Below are 18877 nucleotides of genomic sequence, written 5' to 3' on the forward strand. Positions count from 1 at the left end.
AAAAAAAAAAAAAAAAAAGAAGAGTTAAAAACAAAGAGATTATAAGCGGGAGAGAGCGGTGATGATGTATCCACACGTGGACGAACACGCAGATGCACGCACACATGGACAGACGGAAAGAAAGCAGAGACGAACCCTCTCTGCTGCCAGCCAGTCGCTAAATCAATCAAACGCAAAGAGATGGACAGCACAACGCCGCTACAGTTCGATGATATTTAATCAATGAGCGAGTATTCAGAGTAAAAGCTGCTTCCTCCGGTGTTGTCTCCAATCTTACAGGGTTCAATAGCTTGTCCAGCCTTACAAAGGAGCTGACGCGCGGCCGTTTCACCAGACAGCCAACAAGAAATCCCTCAAAGTGAACATCAAAGCGTAAATGTAAAACAATTGTTGCGTCGCTTCGGATTGTTAAATATTCATGTCAAGTGTTGTCTGACTCGACGCGGCGAAGCAGACTAGGAGGAGAACTCATTTAAAGGTATTTTTATCTGTCTGGGTTGTTTTTGTCTATTTACATTTAATACCATTTTATATTTGTGTACATTTTCATAGAGTTGAGAAAATTATAAATCCTGGAAGTATGAAGGAAATAAATCCCCAAAACCCTTTTTTGTTAGTTTTCAGAGCAGATAAACAAAAATAATAATAATAATAATAATAATAATAATAATAATAATAATAATAATAATAATAATAATAATAAAAATTTTTTTGAAAGGCCAACTAAAACAGGAAGCCGCAACCATCTTGGAGAAAAAATAAAAACAACATACATTTTTGTAAGGAATATATCGTAGCCACTTATTGGCCATACAGAAAAAGGGAAGTGACCACTTTTAATATGAAAATAAACTGGTTTAACTCATCACCTGACTCACAGTTAATTAAAACAGTTAATTTGTGGGCAAATATTTCCCCTGCAAAAACGTGAAATAACTGAAATACTAGATCTATAAGAAGGAACAACCTAAATTTAAGGAGCAGGAAGTAAACAGCCAGAAAACTAACCTGAATTGTTCTTGAGCATAAAGTTTATTGCGCAAGAGGCATTTTCTTTTACCAACAGYATTTCAGCGTCTGAACCAAACGAAGGAGAGAACTGCAGATGATGTYTGAGTTTTCTTCCCTTCCCTCTACTGCGTGTGTAGTATTAGCTTGAACCTCTTAGGGCCAAACAACATGTTGCGGGAAACAAACTGCATGATGGACTTACGGAGCCTCAGGAGTAAAACATGGTTCGATTATGTGGAGAAAAGTGAGACTTGCTCAACAACGGCACGGCGCCCCAAAATAAAGTATTCTGGTGGACACTGTTAGGAAGGGGCATAACAATATTGAGCAAAAATGGCAACTTCTTTTTATCATAGGAAGTCATTATATCCTGGGAATTACAGATAGACTGACCTCACCAAAAAGCGCTTTTGTATTCCTATGTAGGGTGCCAGTTTAATAATTCTCCAAATAATTCTGCTGAATTCACTGGATAAACTACTCTAGAAATCTTCAATTATGAACTCAGATTTGAGCTGGTAACTTTGCTGTCACTGCTTTTGTCTAGTATAGCCGCTATGTTTTGCATTGATGCAAGTTCCATAGCTTAAATGTTTTATAGCTTTCGGCTTTTTGCTTTGTTTTTATTTCTTTCACGATTTTTTATTTCTTTATTTTTTTACATAGTTCTCAATTGCGAACATGAAATCAAATATAACAGTTTTGAACGAAAGCGATTTTATTGATTAATAAAATGTTTGGTTTTTGAAGATTTAATTTTTGGAAAATCTGATTTTTTTTTCACCAATGGACCAATGGGTTTCTATAGCATAGAGTGATGTTATCGCGCCCAGAGCCGCCATCTTGATTGACAAGCGATTTTTACAGCTTCTCTTTATTTGGGCTTTGAATTCAGGTCAACTCTACGGCAAAATATAATGGCCAGGCTAAGTTTGTTTTATGACAATAAAGTCAAAATAGTACAAGAATACAGTCATAATATTATCCTCTTGACTACCAGGAAAAAAAATATTGACCAATCACCTTTTTTTTTAAATCCCACAGACTTTGTAAGGTAATAAAAAGTTTTATGCACTTACTTTGTCTCTTCCCATAAAATGTGTTATTACTGATGAATGCCATTTTCATTAATTAGAAAAAGGCAGGTACAAAAGTCCCACCCCTTCACATGTGGTATCATYGAAAAGCCCTAAATGTCCTCTCTAGATACCAAAAGGAATTAATTCAGTAGAATGCAGGGGGTGGGAGACATTCAAGTTTAGAAATGTCCTCTACAGAGGACAAAAATGAACTACTGGTAGTCAGGAGGATATTACCAGAATAAAGTTGTAATATTTGGAGAATGAAGAAGTAATTTTTAGACACACACACACACACACACACACACACACACACACACACACACACACACACACACACACACACACACACACACACACACACACACAAATCTAATTATTCAAGCATTTTTTAAATTTAATCAACTTATTTTCTCATAACTTTAAGACGTCCGTTTGGCAAAATTGCATCTATATTCTGCTAATATTATGACAATATTTTCATAATTAACAAAAATTATTGTAGTTTTACCCTAATACTTATTTGTACTCACAGAAGGGTTGATTTAAATAAAAGCCATTCCTTGAAATTTTCAGATTTAAGTGTTTTTTTTAGAAACCTTTTGAACCTAATCATGAAACATTAATCAATAATCTGACGTGCAGAAGGTAATGTTGCTGGCTGTGTGTTTGTATTTTTATGATGAAATGCCTTCTTGCTGAAAGGTGCTATACAAACAAAATTGTATTGATTGATAGAAAAAAAAGAAAGAAAATCGATTAAATAAAAAAAAAATCACATCTGATATGAAAAGAATCTGAGATTTTATTTTAAAGCCATGTCTCTCAACACTAATATCTTTCCATGTTTATCGCCTGATGAGACTTTTGAGACAACGGCTCGCACGTCGAGACGCTCTCCAGCCCCCTAAAAACACCACGCATCTCTCAGTGACAGATGTCTGTATTTAGGCTGATAAACACACCGCCTCAGCAGCACCCCACCTCCACTTTCATTATTTCAAACTTTTCATTCATTTCTTCCTCTCCTCCCCTTTCTGCCTCATTATTGCACCCCCACACCCATTTTCTCCCTAATTCACACCCTTTATCACCTCCGTAAATCTAATCTGCATTCATCATTACAGTTGGCCCAGAGTGACGTACAAAGGACAATCCCCCCTCTTTCTCTCTTTTTTTTTCTTGCTGTTGTTGCTGTCAGCCTGCACCGCCTGTCCTACGTCGCGCCCGTCTGAACGCATGCATATGTAAATGAATCGATGCATGAATGCACACTTAACTTCGCGCAGATTCATCAAGTGAAGACACTCGCTCCAAGGCGCTCTAATTGCCGTCATCATAATCATCCGTATCTCACTGAGGTTAGGATATAAGCTACACGCGAAGGCGCTACTATTTTCTCCTATTATTGTCAAGACAAGTGAAGTGACACGTTGCAGGTCAAACAGTCACGTCATAAAGGCATGTTTTAGCACTCAGCAAAACATCAGTTTTCGCTTGCAGCACATAAAATGACTATTTTATCTCCTTGCATCATAAATGGCAGGCTGAAATGGAGCAATGCTAACAGGTACATGGGGGAAGATAAGTTAGTGTCACCCTGCAACTGATGTTCATCTACAGTAGACTGTTTGCAGAGACATTAGGGGAACAAATTATGGTGCTCAGCATTACAACTTCCTATCTCATATCCTGCGTAAAAAGCTCGGGCTATATTTAGTTTATGCATTTTTTTTTTCTTCTTGTCTGACTATCGATAAAACCCCTCTGTCTGCACCGCCTGAGTCCCAACGTCTGAGTAAATGTCAGGATTAGTCAGATGTTCCACTCAGAGAGAGCTGTTCCCTCTCATATGGGCGGCTTAAATGCAGAAGCACAGGCTTCATCTTCACACAGACTGTGAATTAAGAAACCTAAGAGGACATAATAATTATAATATTATTATTAATAATAATAATAATAATAATAATAATAATAATAATAATAATAATAAAATAAACTTTGGTTCATCCAGCCATCTTGTTGGGTGCTCTCCACGGAAACACTGCTGCACGAAAGCAAACACACAGCTATACACAAAAGCACACACCCTTCATTAAACTGTGTTAGCGTGAACACCTGCCCTCCCTTCCCCCGCTGAGCAAGCAAACACACACAGACAGAGCTCATTCCCCCCACCCCCTATTTGTCACTATCAAATTCAGATGGCAGTTTGAAAACAAAGACTTAGGCGCAGATATATATATTTTCCAAAGCTAACAACAAGAAACGTCTTTGCAGCCCAGTGAGACAAACAGTTTGCCTGACTGCTTTACGGTGCTGAATTGGGAAATAATAGTCTTCCAGTCAACTTAACTGAGTTCAAGTTTCCAGACCAAAAAAACTAGTGGGATCTGATAATCGTTGCGCTAAATAATCATGCTAACTGCTATTAGCAACAAACGCTAGCCGAGCATGTGTTTTTTTATCTACTGGATTCATCCAACTGTACGCTGTAAGTAAAGCTAATTGATAGCCAGTGTCAGCATTGGCACTTTGCCACTTTTATTTTGGATAAACAAATGTTTTGTAGTAAGACTAAATAAGTTTTAAACAAGTTCAGTCCATATATAATTTAGGCAATTCGCCAAGTGATTGTGTCAGATTTAAAGGCGACATATTAAGCTTTCTTGAAGAGGTTAGCATAGGCCTACAGACTATACAAAACCTGTTTGTTACATCTTTTTTAGAAAATCACTCTTAGATAGTGAGATTTTAGTCTGCTCAGTTCTACCTATTCCCATCTGCTGTCAGAATGAGCTGTTTCGTATTTACACTCGCATGTGAAAATGGCTGCAAACAGATGCGCAATTATACAATGGTTCATCTTTGAAAAGCAGACATGGAGCCTTCTGCACAACCAACAAGAATGCAGCAGGTAGCTGGATGGTAAATCACAACAAAGCACTTGTCTTTTCCTGCATCCATTCAGCATACAGTGGTAAAACCAGCTGACCAGACGAGCTGGAGCTCAAATTGGGTTGCTAGGTAACCGGCTGGGCTTCGCTGTGGTTGCTGGGTGAGTTGCAGAGCCTCCTGACTTGTGACGTTTTTGAAACAGCTCCTTTTAACATTAATTTATTGCTAATAACCATCCGGTTGGATTTTTTTTTTTAAGCGCTTGGACTGTTTTTAGAAGAAGTACAGATCAAAGTGGAAGTACAAAAACGTGCAAATGTGAATTTGCATAATACATCCCCTATAAGGAGTTCAGATGACGCATGACTCATGAGGTACAATGAAGGAATAAAATTCCTGCTCCAGGACTGAACTGGAGAAAAAGCAGAGCAGGTTTGGTTGTATGCCAGCAATTGTTCGTCAGATCAGTGGAGTCAAGAGAGGTTTTTACAGTAAGCCAGTACAGAAATATGTTATTTGCAGACAAAATTTCATACATGATACTATTTCTTTTCAAGCAATTAAGTGGTACAATAACTCTTTTTAATAAAATATTTTTACTTGACTTCACAGAATGAAGTAACTCACTATAAGAGAAGGTTGTACAGTACTATTCACACAGCTTATTCAATGAAGTAAAAGTTTCTTACTGCAAGTGTCACCACGTTTTAGGCCTTAGGAAGCCAAAATAAGCTGCAGTATGGGTTCCGTTTAAACTTGAAGCTTTGCTCTCTTCATGCTAATCTAACTCTGTTTGCAAAATGGGAACAATTGCACACTTTTGCCCCCACTGGTATAATCCTTTTTTATCCATGGACCTTAATTCTTATTCTTGACCCTGTGCTGATCAGTAATAAACCATTCCAACCCTTTCGAGTTAAAAACAGACAAACTGGTTTTGCAGGAACACAAGTGAAAACACAGGCTACGAAGTGGAGGTTCAAAATACATTAAAATAAATTAAAAAGTAAATATTTTCTTATTTAGCATATTTTCAATGCCCCAACAACCACTGTAGATTTTATATAAATTATGCTTGGAATGGCTGTCAATAATACAAAAGAAACCCACCAAAGAAACCACATATTTCTCAATCTAAAAGTACTTCAATTAACTATTAGTCAAAGGACAGGAAGGACAGTAAGGGTACAAAACAGAAGCTAAGGGGAAAACCGCAACAAGCTAAAAACAATTATCAGTTGTACTAAGGTTGTGCTAAACACAAAGTAATATGCATATCTTCTAGTCATCAACGCCCAAGAAAAAAACAAAAACAGAACCTGCAGACCAAAAAAGTGCCAGAAGAAGCTGCTAAGCTTGTTATACATTCACTTTTTGTAACATTTAGAATGATCAAAATCAAAACAGCAGCATCTTTCCAGTATATTTTTCCCCCCTAAACAGAAACTAATGAATCTTTAGATAAACTGATCAAGAGAATAAACAATGATAATTTGATTTATGCTGTAGGCCTATTTGTAGAGTAACACAGTTTTAACTCCTGACAATTATTCTACACATGAATCCCTCTAACTGATGTACATCAGTTCTTAATATTTGTCATTTCCTTCCATTTTATTGTATTTTTTTTTAAACAAAAGTAATGGGCAGAAAATCCTCCATGGTAGATATTGAAGTTAGTTTCTGCAAACACAATTATGTTGTTTCACCCAGGCCCAGGTTGTTTTAAATACTTTTTCCCATTTAATGAATAAAATTGGTGTTTGAAAATGCCTTTTTGCATTTACAAAGGCAACATTTGTCTAATATTAAAATTTGTTTGATAATCTGCAACATTTACTTGTGACAACAAAGTAAAAACAGAAGAAAATCTTTATGCTAAGCTAAGTTAGCCTGTGTTTCACTGCAGGTTCACAATTTCGAAACAAACCCAGTGAATAAGCTTTTGTCCTAAAATCACACTTTTTCTTTGTTACGACAAAAATTTGATCTATTTCTCATGAAAACCCTGAAATATGTTCTGTTTATAATCCCATATAAAGCTATTAAAATTTGGCTTTACTTTGTAAAATGTTCTTACAAAAGGTTAATGGATTGTAAAAATCGCTCCGATTTTTATAATCGGAGCGATCAGGTCTACTATCCGGCGGTGAGCCACTCTGTTTGGTAAAACACCTTGACTTCATATGGCACACTGACGACGTTACTGTCGCCACACAAATGGGCAAAGACAGGAACGAAGCAGAAACAAGAGGCGGGGAGAGAAGCCCGGGTCGGACAGAATGAGTACAGCTAAATCTCCAAATCTCCACACGCCAAGATAAATTTGGTTTATTGCCTGTGCCTGTTTTCTTTTCTTTTTTTTTTTTTTTTTTTAACAGCACCACCACTCTCATTTCCTTACCCTGCCTTCAGCTGCTTTTCCTCTTCTCACTTAGAGCCATACTCTCTCACCTGAAATTAAACACAAGGCCAGGTGCCACTCTGATACATCCATCTGCCGCCTGGCGTCTATCTCTTCCTTTCTTTTTCCACGTCTTTCTTCTGTTCCATTGTTAGAGGAGACAAAGAGTGACTCTTTCTACCCAGAAAGAGAGAGGAAAAAGGCAGCACTGAAAGTTAATGACATCTTTCAGCTTTCTCTCCTTTCAGGTGTGCTTTCATTTAGGATTTCCTTCTCTCACTCCTATAATTGCTATCATGTTATTCCTTTTGTATCACCCCGGCCATGAGATGCCAAAGTTAATTATTCTCTGGCAGCGCAGGTGCAATTACATGACAATTACACCACAGCTGGTGGCAGGGGTGGAAGCAGATCTTGTCCTTGTGGGCGTGTTTTGAGCTAATAAGATGGTTTTCTGTCTTTTTTTTTTTCTCTCCTCCCCATCTTTTGCGAGTCAGAGCGCGAAAGGGGGGCAGGGACAGATTGGCAGAACACAGGAGGGTTTAGCTTGTTCCACATGGCTTAGAGGTAAGAGGTTGTGAGGAGGAGAGCTGCTGGAGTACGAGCGGACTGGGGGGGGGAAGAGGGCTTTATCACGGGCACTGGGCCCTGCTGATCCTGTATGAGAGGTCAGGAAGGGTCACCCTACTGTCACGCTAACAATGGGATTTCTTTTATCGCCGTCCTTAATAGCGTCCGCTCTTTAAAACTGTCTCTGCGTCCCCCGGCTGCTTTATGCCTGCAATTACAACACACGTCCAGTCCTGAAACCTGACTGGAAATTAAAAATAAATAAATTCGCCAATAACGCTTTTAGGTTCAAATATCGTCCCTTGTCCTTCTGCGGAAAAGACACAAAAATATAAATCCTTTAAAGCAGGGGTGTCCAAAGCGTTGCCCTCTTGATGATTTTATTAGGCCACCAATCACAATTCTGCAAATCTAGCCGAATGAAAATGTTCAAATGTTAGAGGAAGGGCTTGACAATAAATCAATAACAATATATATCGCGATAGACACGTGATCAAAATCAACAGATAATACGTCTGATAGAATATTATATATATGGAATATTCATTAAACTCCAATCCAGAACCGCACAGCATTGTGGGAGATGTAGGCAGAGAAAAGGCTTTTGCTGCTCAACCTAAGCTAAGCAAAGCTTCAACTAACTCACTCACTCACTCTGGTTACCTAGCAACTAACTTGGTTTTTGGTTACCTAGCAACAACTTGTTGAGTCACTGGCGCAGCAGCAGTTTAAAAATAAAATCAACAGCATGGAGTGAAAACTGTGACTAAAAGAGGAAAGGTCACGCCATAAGTATGGTAGTATTTCAGTTAAAATAATTATAGGTATCGACGGAAATGAAATGCTTATGTCATGATACGTTTTTCAGCCATATTGCTGAGGCCTAGTTAGTGGCTCAGCAAAAATCATTTCTCATTTATTGACCAAGTTTCTGCGTTGATCTTATTTTTGTTGTAAACAGAATCACAAACATCCAACATCTTTTACTAAAAGAGACTCCGCTAGATTAACGCAGAGAGAGCAACTTCCTGTTCTTGTTGCTCAACTTGGACTAAAAACCAACAATCAATCCAAAAAACTGTGCATGCTTGTCTTGTAATAATTTGTGTTTTGCATCTACAATCATTTATGGTTGGGCTTTTCCCAAAAATCTGACAATTTTGTTCATTCCAGCATATTATGAGTTGATAAAATAAAAAATAAAAAAAGTGCTTTCAGCTTCATAATTTTGGCCCTCGTGGCAAACCATTTGCTTTAGAGATTATGTAAAAGCAAAATTAAAGACGTTCGTTTATAAAACAATATATAATCAGTAAGTAAAGCAAAGATCAAGTCCAAACACAATGAGATTGTAGCTATATTTCTAGGAAAATGGATAATCCTCCTTTTTTCATAACCTGTATTAGGGAATCTGTAATCAGTGTGGAATAATCCAGTCCAGATTTGACTGGTCTTTACTGCAGCAGTCTTTGATATACACAAAAAAGGCTCTCGGCCCAGGGCGACACAGCCAAGGGGGAGGCAGTGGTAGCACTTGAGAAAGGAAAAAAACATATTATCCTCCTGTGATCAAGATGGGTTGCTTATTTTAAGGTTTTGTGAATTATTTTGGATATGCAGCGTTAAATTAAAGGGCCTCTTTCCTCATATAATCAGGACTGAATTTTGAAAAGAACACCCTTAAATGCACAGATTGTTTTTTTTAAGCCTAACATTGTGTGAAAAACTTAATCTATATACTAGACAATATACCTGGACTGAACTATGTTGATTAAAGATTCTTTAAAAAACTTGGTTTTATTCATCTATTTCTTTTTGTTTTCAAACGTCTGAACAAAAAATTTGATCAAAAACTAGGCTGCAGGAGAGCAACATTTATCCAAGAGGCACCACTTAGTTTGTAATCTTCATCAAATACTATGCTGTCAAGTATTAAAAATGTTTCCTTTTTTAAGTTTTTACAAATTTTAATAACGGTTAGGTGTCTTTTTCCATCAACCTAAATAAACAGAGTTGTGGGTCTGATTGCTTTGTAGTGTCAGGGGAGGAATTGCTAAACAACAGGAGGTAAAAATGACATTCCCTCTGATGCATCATGGTTTATTTAAGGCAAAAGATTAAAAAGGCAAAAACAATTATAGAGAGACAGAGGAGACAAAACAAATGAAGAAGGAGAAATAGGAAAACAACAACAACAGCTACAAATAAAACAAAATAACAAAGGAAACGTTCCGATAATTAAAAACAAATAGAGAAGAGATACACACATGTGCAGATTGATTAGATACAAAATTAAGAGATCACTTAAAATGATCAGTTTCTCTGGTTTTACTTGTTATAGGTATATGTTTGAGTAAAATGAACATTGTTCTTTTACTATGAACCACTGACAACATGTTTATGGAATTCTGAGCAAAAATGTAATATTTATTTGCAAAAAAATGAGAAATGGTCAAAATAACGAAAAAGATTTTTGATATTTTTATTTTTTCCTACCCCACAGGGAATGCTGCCCTGGATGGCGAACCACATCACCCATTACAACAACCGACACTAGTGATCATACATCACTAGTAAAGGGTATTTAATGTGCTTTTTCAACTATTTTGAACTCTATTTTCTTAAATTAAAGAAGAAACGTACACCTCTTTCCGACTGCATCATGCATCACAGCGCTTTATAAAATTTAAAATAACTAGGCATGATCTAGTGCATCCGTATGTGTTAGACTGGGGTTTGATTTTTGCCCTTCAGAACTTTCTGCTGCATGTATTCCCCTCCTTTCGTTCTGCCTATTTTCTAAGTACTGTGTGTAAAAGCCTGTACATTTTCTAAAGTCAAGGTGTGTTTGTCAGGTAACCGAGGAAAACAAGTTCTACATCTTTTGCTTTGCATGCATCTGTCTCCACCTAACCAGTTTTTTTTTTTTTTTTTATCATCAGTCACTTACAAATGGGGACTTTTAGCAGGATATAATCAATGCTGTTTCCCTCTTTTCTGATGGCCTTTGCACTGATGTGAAAGGTTGTGAGGGCAATAAAACCAGCGTGCTTTGATAGAGTTGGCTTACGGATATTACCAGTCTGTGATTACAGACACTTAGGTAATTTTATCTGGCTATAAAACAAAAAACGATATTGGTCATGGAGCGAGGAAGTTTTGCTGTAAACATGGCCGTACTGCTGTTTTAACGACGCTCCCTGAAGTAACCCCATAAAACAGCAGGTGCGTATACCGAGAAAACAATAGTGCTACTCAGCAAGAACGGCGGCAGAATTAAAGTGGTGCAGAAAATACACTCCTTAAACACAATCGTTACCATAGATACGAAAATTGACTCTCTCAGTGTGTTGCGTGGACACATCAGTGAGTCGGCCATGTTGGAAGGGGAAACAACGGTCAAGGCAGCTTTTTAATTCAACAGGGGAGCTCCGGTTTTAACAGGATTAGACGAAGTTTATGGTTTTACACCGCAGAGGCACCGATCAAGCCTTTAATGGTCGACACCAGTATCAGATTTTCTTTGGAAGGACTTTAAAAGAAACAAAACTGATTTGTTTAAACTTGGCGCTGATTCAAACAATCAAATGTCACAAAGATGAGCTACAAAAGCTGAAAATGTGCCACGGATTCACAAAAAACATCACCAACCTTTCCTCTGGACTTTTACAAAAATCGAAACAAAGAGCAGGAATGAACATCATGTTTCCTGACTCCTCAACAGGCAAAAAAAGTGGAACTTTTCAACCTTACATTTAATAAACAATAGATAAACGTTACCTGCTGATTTTGATCTAATTTGTTATTTGAAAAGCAAATTTTTAATGAAGGGATTTATTGACTATAGAAACATTAGTGCTCAACAACAAATCAAAGCAATTTAAAAAATGTACTTGTGTTATTTAAATCATTCAAAAATATTCCAATACAAGATGGAGCCATGTAATTTACCACATCATAGAGCATTAATTTGTTTTTTTTCACATTTAATTACATATTTATTTTTACAGATGGGGGCTACACAGTGGCGCAGTTGGTAGAGCTGTTGCCTTGCAACAAGAAGGTTCTGGGTTCAATTCCCAGCCTGGGGTCTTTCTGCATGGAGTTTGCATGTTCTCCCTGTGCATGCGTGGGTTTTCTCCGGGTACTCCGGTTTCCTCCCACAGTCCAAAAACATGACTGTCAGGTTAATTGGCCACTCCAAATACTCCCTAGGTGTGAGTGTGTGTGTGCATGGTTGTTTGTCCTGTGTGTCTCTGTGTTGCCCTGCGACAGACTGGCGACCTGTCCAGGGTGACCCCGCCTCTCGCCCGGAACGTCAGTTGGAGATGGGCACCGGCACCTCCTGCCCCCACTTAGGGACAAGGGTGTAAGAAAATGGATGGATGGATTTTTACAGATTTCCTTATACTCTTTCAAATCCAGAAATTTACATATAGTTCTCTAGTATTTGCTAGCATTCCCTTTGGACTATATGATTTGCGTCAGACTACTTGGGTTTCCATAGATGCTTGTTTGAATTTTGTCCCATTCTTTATGACTGAGATCAGGGATTTGTGATGGTCACAAAAAAGACATTTTTTGTCCTTGAGTCACTTTGTAGCTAACTTGGTGATTTGGTTAGTTTCACTGTCCATTTGAAAGACCCATTCGTTCCCCAAGCTTTAGCTTCCTGGCTGAGATCTTGACATTTTGCTTCAATATTTCCACAAAGAGTTCTTCCCTCATGATGCTATCTGTTTCCATCAGAAAAGCACCCACACAACATGATGCTGCCACCGTCGTACTTCACAGTTACAATGTTTTTCTCAGGCTCAATGGTGTTTGGCCATAATGGTCATTAATGTTCGATTGCAGTTTCATCAAACAACAGCACATGTCTCAAAACGTTAAGGTCTTTTCCCCTGTGTGCATTAGCAAGCTGTAATCTGCCTTGTTATGCTGCTTCTGGAGTAATAGCTACTTCCTCTCTGAGTGGTTTTTCAATCCATGCTGTTGCAGGACTTGTTTCCTTCTGGATAATGACACTCGCTGACCAGTTTGGACACCAAAACACATTCATCTCTGACACAGACACAGAACCTCTCTTCTTCATGAGCAGTATGAAAGATGGCATACTTAAGCAGTGTGTTTAAGGGACTGCCTTAAATACATCCACATGTGTGCCTCCAATTAAGTCAACTGTTGTTAATTGATATTTCAGAAGCTTACAAAGCCATGATTTTATCATCTGGGAGTTCCCAACCTGTTGAGAGATATAATAACAACATAATTTCCTCTTATTATTAGTTTGGTAGACTCGGTTTGACTATTGGACCAAAATTGCAACATGTGTCACATTTTCAGCTGGTGTGGTTCACTTTCACGCTGCACTGTCAAAAGAGCCCAARTAATTGAAAAAACAGTTCCCACTCTCGCCTGTGGTGGCGCTGCACCAAGAACTACTAAAGTAAACGACACGAAAACCTCTGAAGAAGAGCTTCCCTTTTCACAAAATGTAAACAAAACCGGAGTAACGTCAGATTTTAGGGGATGTCGGACTTATGTATCTTTTATTTTTGGTATAATAATAATAATAATAATAATAATAATAATAATAATAATAATAATAATAATAATAATAATAATAATAATAATAATAACTAAAAACTCAAGCCATTTCTCCCGCTGTTGCCAGATTAGCAACAAATATCCAGTTTTGGATATTTATCCTGCTTTTGGAACATGCATTTAAACCGCACTAATAATAATAATAATAATAACTAAAAACTCAAGCCATTTCTCCCGCTGTTGCCAGATTAGCAACAAATATCCAGTTTTGGATATTTATCCTGCTTTTGGAACATGCATTTAAACCGCACTACAGTTCCCTTTCGCCAAACCAAGACCCAGATTTGTAGACGGACAAGAGTTCGTTTTTTGGTCCCCATTAGAGTAAAACTACTTTTTCACAACTCCCCAAACAAACCAGACTTTCTAAAAACAAACAAACTAGAGTTTGAGTAAATCYGGCTAAACCTTAGCAAACAGAAATAATTTTTGTATTCCTAATTGACCTAAGACAATAAATTCTTAGTCTGATTTCATGTCAATGACCTAAGTGTATGCCCCTAATTAATATCTACCATCATATGGGAAATAATGGCAGCATTTATTTTACAACAACTTGTTTAAGATATTTTTATATTTTTATTTTGACATGAATTATGTGATACTAAAAGTRATCTCTAGCTGCAACCCTAAATTACACATCCTCTTCTCTCTTCCCTCAAAAGCTACAGTCTTCTCTTCAGCTGACATTCCAGAGTGGAAAAAAAAAAAAGACATGAATGATGTAGATTTGAACAAAAATAACCAAAAGGAAACAGGGGTGATGCCTTGTTAGTAAAAGAGGAAGCACAGCACAGCAGCAAACTCTGGGAGCGCACACTCTGTCTTAGTAATTCCTTGCCTTGTCGCTTTGTCTCTCATATAGGCGGTTATTATAGAGACGCGGCTGTCATGTCATATTTAGCTCTGGAAATGTCATTTGGCAGCACACCTGCTGCCTGGCTATGCTAATAAAGCTAGGTTTAACTTTGATTAGAATCCAGAGAGAAGAAGTGGGGGCAGAAGAGAAGAGGAACGTCAACGAGATTAAGAGCTGGAAGAGTCACTCCAGCGGTGAGCCTCATGCAGACATCTCTCTCGACCCGTGACATGTCAGTGCGATGACTCATGCCTTAGCTGGATGGATATGTCTGGATGCATCACATATGAAACATAAGARGGAGAGCAGCCCCTGACCTTTCCTGGAACATATCGGCTAAAGGGTGAAGTCAAGCCCACATGTCAAACTTGGTTTAAATTCCTTGTGTCCGCACGCGTCTGTGTTTGTGTGTTCCGATAGCCCGACCCGACAGTTACCCCGACTGAAAAAGACAATGACACACTTACCCCTGGTAGGGTCTTCTGCTCGTGCAATGCATTCTGGGCTTTGAGGGCTGATTCTCGTGCACAGTACGTGAGGAAGGCACATCCTGGAGAGAGAGAGAGGCAGGAGGTGGAGAATCACATGTATGCTGTGACTGAATTCAAATCAGTTCAGTCTGAGTACAAAGCTGAAACGAAAATCGTCTCAAGGCACTTCACTTCAAGGCGAGCGATCACGATATTTTGTGGTGCGATTGTGATAACGATAAAAGTGACGAAAATAACTGTACGGCGGTGAGGGCATGTCACAGCATGCGCAGCTCCACAAATACAAATGCGGCTCTTGAAAAACATTTCCATTTGTAATATGTTTCTTTAGGACACTATCAAATAAATAAGTTTCATTTATATCATTAAGCTGCGCCTGGCAACTGCATTTAATCATATTTTCAAATTGATTGATATCTATTGATGAGAAMAGAAAACGGTAGAAGAAGCCACAAAGTTAAAGATACAAATAGCAATGTCCAAGAAAGAGACATAACACTGTAGAACTGACCCGGAAGAACTTTCTGGAGAAAAGAAAAYGATAACTCTCTGTGGCTTTGTCCTGGAAAGCTAAACGCAAAAGTGATGTGGCTGGTCTCCTTTCTATGGGGAAGACACTTAAAGTTAAAAAGAGCAGCAGCTCCTTCGGTTGCTTTATCCAGGAAGGAAAACTTTTGATCAGGGGTACTTTCTATGAGAAAGAAAAAGAAKACTTAATCGTGCCAATAGCTCTGCCAGTGGATTCATCCAGGAAAGAACGACACACAGCCAAAAACACAAAATCTTACCAAGTATTTTTTGGTCCCATTTCTAAATATCCTAGTGTACTTGAAACAAAATTAACTTTCAAATCCTTTTTGAGCAAGATGTGTGGGTTTGTTTTAAGTAAGTAATTTCTTAATATCGATACTGGCAGATTATTTCACATGTAAGACATTCTTCCCATTGTTGTAGGTTTTTAAGTTACTTTTGTCTTATTTTAGGTGCACAATGATATTTGCAGTAGAAACTAGACTAAAAATAACAGTGCCATTTTGTGTTTTTGCAGTGCGCCCAAGCAGAGAAGCGCTGATCCATGAATACTTTCTATTGACAAAAATAAAAACAACTTTAAAGACTTAATGGAAGCCGCAGCTTCTTCAATGTCTTTGCCCATAAAAGACACAGCTAAAGACTAAACTAAAGGGTACTTTTAGTTTAAACTGTAATAGGATAGTGACAGCAACAGCTCGTTCAAATGCTCCGTCCAACAAAGAAACATCAAACACAAGGAGTACTTTCCATGGGGAAATAAAACAAAGAAAGTTCATATAATGAAAGATTTAGCATTTTTTTTCATGCCCAGTATGTTGTTCTGTAAATGAATGTTGACTGAAAACATAAAGACAAACCGCTCTTAGTTTTTAAAGCCGTGTGAGACGCCTGATCATAAAGTCTGGAGACACAAGTGTGAGCTTTTAATATCACTCCGCTCCAGCACAATGTATGCAGTCCCACATAATAGAGAAAGGCTTTCATTAACCTTTAAAGCTCCCTCACATCATGAATATGTAAATATATGCAGAATAGGTGTTATAGGTGTTGGAAGGCTGATACCACCTGGCCCATACGTCTCCCAAACGACTGATGCTTTTTGTGTTGTTGGGGTTTTGTTGTTTTTTTGTTTTTTTTCTTTTTTAATTGAAGAGCCTTTTTGTTTTCCCTCCATCTGATTTGCATTAGAAATGACAGTAAGGATCATTGTTCATCTTAGATCGCTTCCCTGGCCTCTGTCCATCTGTCAAATGAGATTTGTTGATTTTTCTTGCAAAATATGAACAGCCAGCTCGCCATGTGATTGTCTGAGTGTTCAACTTTTGCCAAAGATTTTGAATTAATTCGGCTGGTCCAAGATGTTTTTGGTGAGCAGCTGTTAATAAGGAGAAATCTTTGTGTTTAGAAGTAAAATGAAACATCTTAAGCTGAAAGTGAACTCTGTGATTAAACCCTAAAAAAAAAACTCCTAACCTAACAGTCCCTTTATTGGCTTTAACATTTTTATTCAGCCGTGTCATTTTCAGCATTAAATCTGGACATGACAAACGGTCGAAGCCTTTATGTGCCTTTGATGCTRGACTTRGTGTTATGCTTCTTGTTCTCAGTCACAAAGCCAAATTAATATTCCTTTTGATGAGCATCGTCATAAAAAGCACTCCTGCACTTTTTCAAACATGGTCTTGCCTTCATTTATTGATCACTTCTGCACAATACCTTTTCTCTGACCTCAAAGAGATGAGTCATCTTTAAAGAAACATGTATTTCGCCCCCCTCCAGAATAAGACTTCCCAACAGAGTCTGCAATCAATTTAAGGGTCAACGCCAGAGATCCTTGTTAGATCGATGGCACACTGTGTCTTTGGTGAGACGGTCGTTTAACGTAAATCATATTTCGCGGAATCCATTTGCAAATGAAAATTATGGCTGCAGACAATTTTTGCGACCTTACACTTTGTTCTGACGGAGGTGTTTACCTTTGTGCATCCCCGTGTACTTGTCCTTTATCACCGTTAACTCGTAGATCTTCCCAAACTGTTCGAAGATGGGCTTCAGGTCCTTCTCTTCCAAGTTGCGGGGTATCTGCCCGATGAAGAGCTTGATTGCGTCAGGCTCCTTCATTGAGAAGTCTAAAGAGGCACAAAACACACACACACACACACACACATATTTATAACAGAAACATAGAGTGGAGGCGTTCAGGAGCCTGGAGGCTTAAATTCACACTGCACAGGAGGTGCAAACAGGAGGCCGGGGATGGAGGTGCAGATGGGAGCGTTCAGTTGAAATGGCTGGCTGWAACGATGGTTTGTACTTTCTCTGTGAAATGTACATCGTGATCCTAATAATGTGGATTCTGGCAAGCACAAAATTCGCCAACAAAGTTGCATCGTGTTAAAACAAATGTAAAAATCCGTTGCTTCAGCTTCCTAATGAAAAAGGAAGGCTTTGATGCATCGTATTTTGGATGCTCTGCGTTCACATAATAATATATTTAGGCCTSTTGACTGACTCCTGGTTAGCTTTTGCTAAAGCTAACAGAAAAGTCCACACGTCATGATGAGCAACAACAAGTAGAGCTGGAAGATGCAAGTTAATCGTGACATTCCGATATTCAAAATAGCACAAAATGTTGGAAGACAGTGATGAGCAAATAGCGCACACATGAAACACAACAACMTTACGATGCCAAATGTATCACATTTGATATTTGAGGCCTAGTCTACCTCCTTCACAAAGTTATTATGTTTTGGTAAATATAATAAAATGGTTGCAAAAGCCTTTTGTAATAGTTAAAAAACAAAATTTAAAGATTTTAAAGACTTAACCCTTTTGTTATTTCTGATACAATTATTTATCTGCTAAAGTACTTTCCTCAAAAATCTGCTGCATCAAGTAAATGTGCTCTTTAATTAGTAAACGCAAGTATTAGTCAGTGTTGCATTACAAAATATACGTTTTTGRTTCTCTAACGATTAAACGAGTGCAAAAGCCTGATGTACTGAATACGATACAAACATATTTAGAAAACAAGGTGACCAAAAACGGTTCCTGTTGAATAACGAAATACATTCAATACTTTTTTAATCTGAATTTTCTGATAATTATGGCTTTAAAATGACACCAGTGGTATCAWTTTAGATGYGATAGACAGAAAAAAAAAGTTAGCGCTTTCTTGAAAATCTGCATACAAAACACATTTTTGGTTCTACAAATTAAATAACTGGAAGGTCTACTTCATCAGGTATCTGACACACAAAAAAAAGACAAAATCCTATTTTGTGTAATTTTTGTTGTCTTGAAAAGGCACCCAATAAACTGTTCTCATTTCATCAAAATTTAAAACAGTATATAAACGTATGAAACCACAGAAATAAAAAAAAGAACAAACATATACCATTGTGCATAAAATAGAAGTAAA

At 37.8% G+C, this 18877-nt stretch overlaps 1 protein-coding gene across 4 annotated transcripts in view; it reads right to left on the bottom strand.

The window, feature by feature from the left end:
• The window catches only part of celf3a (cugbp, Elav-like family member 3a), a 40632-nt gene extending 23047 nt beyond the window's left edge, over positions 1-17585 (bottom strand). For 2 of the 4 annotated variants that reach the window (XM_017307503.1, XM_017307502.1), the window contains exons 1-2: positions 17433-17585; positions 14899-14981 (exon numbers count right to left, since the gene is read on the bottom strand). In XM_017307503.1, the coding sequence (XP_017162992.1) occupies positions 14899-14981; positions 17433-17577 (228 nt within the window). In that variant the 5' untranslated portion in view covers positions 17578-17585. Of the gene's footprint in view, positions 1-135; positions 159-14898; positions 14982-17432 lie in introns of those variants that run through there. The other 2 variants (XM_017307506.1, XM_017307507.1) reach the window with 2 other exon arrangements.
• Between the last annotated feature and the right edge of the window lie 1292 nt (positions 17586-18877).

The sequence above is a fragment of the Poecilia reticulata genome, linkage group LG11 (assembly GCF_000633615.1).
Source record: "Poecilia reticulata strain Guanapo linkage group LG11, Guppy_female_1.0+MT, whole genome shotgun sequence".
NCBI lineage: Eukaryota > Metazoa > Chordata > Actinopteri > Cyprinodontiformes > Poeciliidae > Poecilia > Poecilia reticulata.